General features: G+C 31.4%; 1 protein-coding gene across 1 annotated transcript; it reads left to right on the top strand.

The window, feature by feature from the left end:
• The first annotated feature begins 6,727 nt into the window (after positions 1 to 6,727).
• LOC139088524 (uncharacterized) lies at positions 6,728 to 7,966 on the top strand. The gene is made up of 2 exons (XM_070637786.1): positions 6,728 to 6,956; positions 7,548 to 7,966. Exons 1-2 carry the CDS (start codon positions 6,737 to 6,739, stop codon positions 7,964 to 7,966), a joined length of 639 nt encoding a protein of 212 aa, XP_070493887.1. The 5' UTR covers positions 6,728 to 6,736.
• The last annotated feature ends 366 nt before the right edge of the window (positions 7,967 to 8,332 follow it).

Below are 8,332 nucleotides of genomic sequence, written 5' to 3'. Positions count from 1 at the left end.
CAAACTAATGTCTAGTTAATGACTAGTTCTTACTGTTTTTTGACCACATGGATTGGATAGTGTGATGTCGAAATTTATGGAACCTGTCTGAAATGTCAAGTCTAATGCTAGACAAGGAGTTGACTAATTGAATTCTGATCCACTTGGGAAGGGAATCGATATATAGACGAATTTGTCAGTGTACAAGTAAGGCCTCTATGAACTAGTGCTTAGATGATCTGACCAAAAATCTGTAACACGTACGTTTATGAGGATGTTAGTTCTATTCGTGCTATAGACAGTTCTATCAATCATAGCAAAGAGTGCTGCTTATGTTGACATGTATTGACAATATTAACAACATTGCAGATACTTAAATATTCTTAACGTATTTCTATTTGAACTAAGGTTTGGCCACGAATTCGCAGATTTCTACTGTAACATATAGTTCGCAAAAGAATTACAGGCTTGCTTTTTTTGTCTGCAGGACTACCAATCTAGATGATCCCTACTCAAAACATGTGACCCCAATAAAGGTGCTTGTAGCCATTTGAAATATTTTTATGGATAAAAGAGCTCAGAGCTCGTAGTAGACACTGATCTTATATGGAATAATTACCTCAGGTCAACTTGACTCCACAAAAAATTCAAGCGTTCTTTAAGCTCTAGTACAAATTTGAGTTATTTACCGTTATTTCGTCTACCTACAAATTCCTTAATCTTCCTCCTATCACAAATACATCCCTGAATGTGGATTATAATTCTCAATTGCAAGTCCAATTTGTCTTCAAATTACAGTAAACTCAAACTTTTTCCGGCTATTATGAACACCTGTCAAAAATAAAATTGTTTGTCAATTTCAATAATATTGAACCACAATAAAGGTTACCGCTAGTTCCATTTTTTAATAATCATTAAAATATTAAATATTCACAAGCTACAAAAGTAACTGATGGGTTGAGAATAAAGGAATTGGAAGTAAATAAAGCATGTAAATTGCAATAAATCAATAACCCTCAACTAATATGCAAAAATCCAGTGCCGATAATTGTATATCATTAAGTGCTGCATGCGCTCTGATTCTCTACGACAACTTCAGTTCCTAATGTTGGGTTTCAATTTCCCGAATCAAAAAGTCAAATATTAGTTTTGGTTTTGCATGCGAAATTCTTCACATTGGCAGTTCCCTTTTTTTTTGTCATGCTTTAAATTTTTCACAATTTTCACTTTTGTTTGCTCTAATAAAATTGAACAGCAAACTATAGATGATAAATGGACATTCAATACTATTGTGTACATGCAGCTATAGGAAGTGGATTTAATGAAGAGTTTCAATTCCATAAAGACATGACTTTTTGTGTGTCAATTTGAAACACTCGAAAAATTTGTTGTTGTTGCATTTTCAATCGCAATTGTCCGAAATAAATTAATTATATCCATAACAAACATGAAAGTCATTAATCAAATATTTTGGATGTCTTTATTTACTGAATTTTATATTCATTCGTAATTTTGTCCTGATAGTTTTTATTATTCATGTTTCAATTGATATGATTAAGTTTAGAGAATTGAATTGATTTCTATAGATGCAGAGATAATATATGCAGAATATTTTGATGATCAATCATTGATGTAATTACGAAAGCAGATGAGATTGTATCTTGGAGGGATTTTGAGACGCATTTGTGTCATTAGGATGGAAGAAGGAATGGATACTTGTGGTTTGTGATGAAGATTTAGATTGGATTTAGCCTTAAATATTGAATATTATGGTATCATCCTTTCTAGAATAAAAGATATTGAACTTGCCCTCACAGGCAAAGAGCATAGTTTCATGGTACAGAAATAATACTAATGTTCATAAAACTAGTCTCATTGCCAGTTAGATTTTAGGGTCAAATCTACTAAGATGGTTGTGGTACATGGAAATAACCGATTCTTCGACTGAATTTTGGTACTTTTATTATAATTTAAAGTAAAACTGGTCATAAAATTACCGGAAAATAGTAACCAATTTCCTGACAATGTTCTGTAGAATTAAGGCAATTTTTATGAATTTTTTGATCATATCTGTCAACTTATGGCCAGTTTCTTCCACACATGTTTGCAAAAAGAAGCATTTCATTGAACATCGGTCGGTCCCATGAGCCACGTCCTTCTAGTACCTAATAAAGGCGACTTTATCAGAGTGGTTAGACACTAGAATCGACACTTCTTTGTAAGGACTTAATGAGGATGTTCGGAATTTACATACCAATTAAAACAGCGGTTTTAGACCCAATCGTCCCTCCATCGTAACGCTACATAACCAGAGCTCTAATGCGACTCTATTTTGGAATATGAATATCAGAGTGTGGCCGTCTCAAATTCAAATTCTTCGACATTTGATTGTCAAAATAACAGTCGTTTTTGAGAAAGCCACACTCTGATAAATATCAACTTAAGTCGATTAGACACCATATAAAATTCAAGTCGATTCTAGTTCTCTTTTAAAAAAAATTATGAACTATGCGTTCCTTCTAACAGGCAAATAGTCTGCATTTAGGTACCGCTCTTTCTGTACCATGAAAGCATGCTCTTTGTCTGTTAGGATCTGAATAAAAATTATAACCGCCATCATCTGTTTCTCACCCCGCTCTCATCCCCCTCTCAGCCCACCACTCATAAGCATAACATAATTTCCAAACATTCTTACAATTTTGCTAAAAAGCCAAAATTTCGATTATTAATTTTGTTCCAAACTTATCTACAACTGTCCATCCCTTGCCTCTTCATATTTCCATCAAAAACTGTCTAATGGTTTTATCCCAATTTTACCCATAAATGCATGCTAATTTTCCAACTAGATATCAATAGAATTTACTAATGAGAAATTATATTAAATTCGACAGAACAGTTGCAAAATGAATCAAAAATGTTTTGTGGCTTTATATCTCAAATTTACCAAAATCACAAAATCCACATTTGCCATTCATCCCATGACTATTGTGCTGTCATAATTTTGTAACAAAGTAATTAATTTACTGGACAAAATTAACCGTTACTAATTATGCTGCACTTTTTCCATTCGTCCATTGATAATTCATTATTCATGTACATCAATACTATGTGCGTATATGGCTCATTGAGCATCGAGTCTATGCATAATTTCTTTATTATCAAACTTCCTCTTATAATATTGATTTTTTAAAAGCTGATTTAAAGAAGTGTCATGACAGGTCAACAAAATGGGATCGTAAAGGCTACTTAAACAAAATCTCCTATTGTTCCCCCTTCATCTGACCATCTGTGCCTACAAAACAATGCTAAGTATAGGATCAAATAGAGTAGAATGCAATTGTAACCTTGAGAATGCAACGATAAGTGCTATTTCTTATGAAACACGTGCAAATTCTCATTTTCCACATAATTTATGCAAGTTCATATAGTTCCTAAGGGGATTAAATATCTTTGAATGTTAGGAGTCAAAACTAGAGGTTCTTAGAAAATGAAATATCGAGTATACTTAGTTGAGTTGGGAATAATGTATGGAAATTTTTGTTTTGTATTAAAATGTTGTTTTGTTGACTTTGTGATGCTTATTGTGATGATATTAGGTGATGCTAATGCAAAGCTAATGCTTATGTTTAGGTAATCATAGATTTTTGCGAGTATTTTATCTTAATCAGTCATGGCTTCGAATTTTAGATCATTAAGAAAGATCCATGAGGTGTCTAGCTGAGTCAGTGTCTTGTTCAAACTCCTGACTTGCTAGATAACTCCACCATACTTAAGTATAACATCACAAAGGCATGGAAAAGGCCAAAAATAGTGCTCTTAAGATGACATGACTCTGACAAGATGGCAAAAGATCGCGAGGAAGACCGAAGAATTCCTGGATTTGATGTGTTGAAAAGGACGCTAGAGTCCTTAATATCCCGAACTGGCAGAAGATTTTGAAGGATTGAGCTGTCTTTAGACATTCTCTACGAGCGTCAGTGAGTCCTCGTGCACCCCATCCATGGAAGAAAGTAAGTAATCGACTAGAGCTATTTATGTGACTTGTCTGCCTTTCAGGATATTTAACACAAGTGTGAACAAGGCATAGCAAAGAACTATGATCCAGATCAAAGTTGCAAAACAGAAACCTGTGACAGACAAAAACCGTATAAATTATCTATAATTTTTATGGATTTGTGAGAAAAATCATACAAATTCTCAAGAATTTGTACGGTTTTTGCCTGTTGTTGGTGCCTGTTTTGCAACCTTCATCCAGATGTAGACACTATCACAACAATCGTTTAAATTGTCACTTATACAATTTCTAAATATTTCGGCAATTGTCAGGCAACAGTCACCGATAGAATCAGCTCTATGCGTCATCTGAGGAAGGTCATGTATGATGCAGTTGATCTGTTCGGTCAGCAAATAAATAAGTAGTAAATATTCTAAATATCCCAAATTTCACGGTTTATGACCCAAATTTCTACCTATTAACTTGCTTTACTAAACATCCACAACATATAGAATTTTCCTTAGAGAATTCTCGTTGATTTCATGTCCATAGACCAATTAGACCTTAACATCATACGCCCATAACAAAATGTTGATATAAAATTACAGCAATTAAAAGAAAATTTTTTTCGTGTTATTTAGCAATTAAGGAATAATATCTCATATATTTAATTAACCCATTAAGATGTTACAATATCAAGCAATTCTGTCAACGGATTGTTATATCTTTCACATAGGATCTAATTGACTTAAGTTCATTTTTATTTGTACATACATTTATCAAGTCAAAATCATGAACAAAAGTCATTATGCACATGAAGACGCATAATTTTTTTGTTAATAGCTTAATTGTTGAGTTTTGAATGATAAAAATGGAATAAAAGTGGAACAGAGAAAATGATAATGAAGTTAGAGTCCATTTAGCTTCTTTAACGAACTGATTAACGTATGAAAAAGATTTTATTTGTTGGTTTTACTTTTTAGTGGGTTTTAATTAGAATTATGAAGAAATCGGACATCTCTTCAGGTCATCACAGTTTGTATTAAGAATGAAGCAGTATTGAAAGTTTGAACCATTGATTTCAAGGCGTACAATGGAACTTAGAATGTAAAGATACATCCAAAGAAAAGTCTATTATTTGTATCCTTATGTGGATTAAAGAACTATCTATAAAACCGTCGAAAGGAGTCAAAGCTGTACGTTGTGCCAATTAAAGATGGGCGACATCACCCGTCATGTTACAACCAAGGCACCTTCAACTCTTGCAACCAGTGCGGCGATATAGCAGCACCATATTGACTACCATTCCGGAAAACACACAGCGTTAAAAAACTGAAATTCTAGCCACAGGTTAGCAAGACTACGACTCAAGATTACTTACTTTACTTCGCTGGCCATGCAGATCAACTGTGATCTATGGCATCTTTCAGTTGACGTCTAAAACTCTAGATTGACGGCTCTAGATTAAGTTCGATGAAATCTGGAGTCAGGCCAGAGTCAAGACGGCAAAGAGCTAGAATATTATTAATGTCTACGCAGTATGTTTACCGGCTATCTTCTGCACATAAAGATGTGAAGAGGGTCTAGCCCAGCGTTTCTCATCTTTATTGAAAACGACATAGTGGACGACATGTCTGCTGTACTTTTGGATCAGATGTTTTGCAAAATACCTGACACCATAATGCAGTAGTCAACAACCTTTTATTTTTCGTGACAAACCTTAGTGGTAAGCCTCGACCGAAATCGCACATGACATTTGCTAACATTTTGAACGACACAAAAAAATCCATAGCACACAAGATGCTCACCACAGCACTAATGTGTCAATCTACAATCTTAGAATGTTTGGGTTCAATCAAATAGACAAATTTCTAACTTACTTACTTCACTGGCCGTACAGATCAAGTGTGATCCTTGGCCTCCCTCAGTCGGCTCCTGAAGCTGGCTCTATCGCTGGCTACCGCTTGCCAATTACCAATTCCAAGTATGACACTATCTCTATCAAATAGACAAAGTACCCCCAAATGAAATAGCAGAAGTACTGTTGATCTAATATCCACCTTCCTGACAAAATATACAAATTACCAATTTTCACCTCAATACACCAACAATTCCAATATTTTGCAAGAATCTTATCCGTTATTCCAATCTAAAACAGCTGTTCACAAATAAAAAAAAATTAAAGTTCTCAATCACAGTTATAAAAAAGCAATTCAACTCAATCACACCTATTCCTTATAATCATTTTCAATATCAAATAATCTACTAAAACTACATTTATGCCAAGTAAAATTATTTCCCTTGAAAATTTCATATATCAGTAAATATAAACATAATTGCATTGCCTATAAGAAAAAAAAAGTCACAATTTAAAAACATACAGAACAGAACTAAAATAAAAAAAAGTGGAGGGGAGAGTGTCGATGCAGCATAGGACATATACACACACACAAAAAAAGTGAAATGAAACATCACATGTTGTGATAGATGTAAATGCATACACACTTACACATATAGGCATATAGGCATAAACAACAAAAAAAAATAATAGAATCGCTGCATAAGAATAACGCAACAGTATAGCGTCAGTTTTATTCTTGATCTCAGTCGATTCAGACGTGCTTTTTGTGAACAGCTCTTAAAAATTAAAAAAAGAGAATTTTCAAAAAAAATTAACAAAAAAAAAATCTCAAAAAACAAAAAAAAAATAATTTTTTAAAAAACAATATCTAATTAAAAAGTTAAAAAAAGACATTAAAAATAATGGCAGTTCCATTTAATATTCCCGACGAGGAAGAAGTTGCAAACAGTGAAATTTTGAGAAATACTCAAGCAACAAATTCACAGCCAAGTTCACCAACAAGACCGATGTCAATTCCAATAAGAAGTGACAATTCACCACAATCATCGCCACTTCCCTCACCCGTTGACAATGAAATGTTGGTGCAAGCATTTTATGAAGCACTTTGCAGATGCTCACAAGGTTTGTAGATGATTCTTTGGTTCATTTTTGTGGACTTTTTTAAGGAAATTTGAATTTTTTAAAAAAAAAAAATGAGTTAAAATTTTGAAAATTTGAAGTTTGTAAATTGATTTTTATAATTTTTTGAATTTATTAATTTGAGTTTTTAAAAATAAAAATTTAAAAAAGATTAAAAATTGAAATCTAAAATCAAATTTTCAAAAGTTAAAAAATATAAAATTTAAAAGAAAAACAAAGACTAAGAATTGAATTGTTATTCAATTCAAATTTTGAAAAGTAAAAAAGTTTCAAATTTAAAAACCAAAAATTGAAAAAATTTAAAAACTTAGAAATTTAAAAGATTTTAAATTTTAAAAAATTGAGAAATTCAAATTTTAAAAAATTGAAAAATTCAAATTTTACAGAATTATAAAAATTTAGATTTTAAAAATTGAAAATTTCAAATTTTGAAAAATTTAAAAATTCAAAATTTTAAAAATTCAAATTTTGAAAAATTAAAAATTTTCAAATTTTAAAAATTCAAACTTTAAAAAATTTAAAAATTTAAAATAAAATAAACTAATCAAAATCTTCAATTTTATTTATCCACAGAACTCCCAAACTTCCACATCAGTCCACCATCATCACCATCAAGTCCATTCAATCAAGGACATTTCATCTTCCCACCAATCTCAGAAAACTTCCAATCACCATCATCACCATCAACATCAGTCTTCTCGTCACCACGCAGTAGCTTCAGAATCAATCAGACAACAAGACGACGATTAGACTCGTATGGAAATCACTCACAATACAGCCATTTCAGTGAAGATAGTGGAATTGCATTTGAAAATGACACAACAAATTGTGAACAAATTCATCAAATTGAGGAAGAAATTTTAAGTGAAGTTCCACAGCCAAAAAGTAAAAACTCCAGCAATAAAAAGAAACCAAAAGATGCCAACAAGAGTTCAAAAATCACAAATTTAGTAATAAGTGCCTTACAGTTTGTAATCGATAGTTTGAAATAGAAATATTAAGCATAAAGTTTAAATCGTAATTGATCTCATAGATGAAATCGGATAGAAGCAAATATTTTTCAAAAGATCTCAAAAGAAGAAAGAATTAAAGAAATTTAAATACTTCAATAAGCGTAATTGTGATATAAGATTTAATAATATTTTGTAAGTTTAAGAAATTAATCAAAAATTAAGAAAATAAAAGAAAATATTGAAATAATTTTAAAAAAGAAAAATTTTGATGAGTTTTTATTTAATTTTATAATTTTAATGAGTTTTAAATTTAAAAATTTAAATTTTTGATTTTTTTAAAATTTTAAATTTTTACAGATTTAATTTTGAAAATTTTTAATTTTTTGAAATTTTAATATTGATTTC

Source organism: Chironomus tepperi, unplaced genomic scaffold, assembly GCF_022539635.2.
Source record: "Chironomus tepperi strain 1889 unplaced genomic scaffold, CSIRO-AGI_Ctep_v1 contig_12, whole genome shotgun sequence".
Classification (NCBI taxonomy): domain Eukaryota; kingdom Metazoa; phylum Arthropoda; class Insecta; order Diptera; family Chironomidae; genus Chironomus; species Chironomus tepperi.
The sequence above is the reverse complement of the archived record's forward strand: the minus strand, read 5'-3'. Positions and strand labels throughout refer to the sequence as shown.

Coding starts and splice junctions, on each gene's coding strand:
- LOC139088524 (XM_070637786.1), top strand. CDS start 6,737: ATGGCAGTTCCATTTAATATTCCCGACGAGGAAGAAGTTGCAAACAGT. Junction 6,957..7,547: donor ACTTTGCAGATGCTCACAAG/GTTTGTAGATGA, acceptor ATTTATCCACAG/AACTCCCAAACTTCCACATC.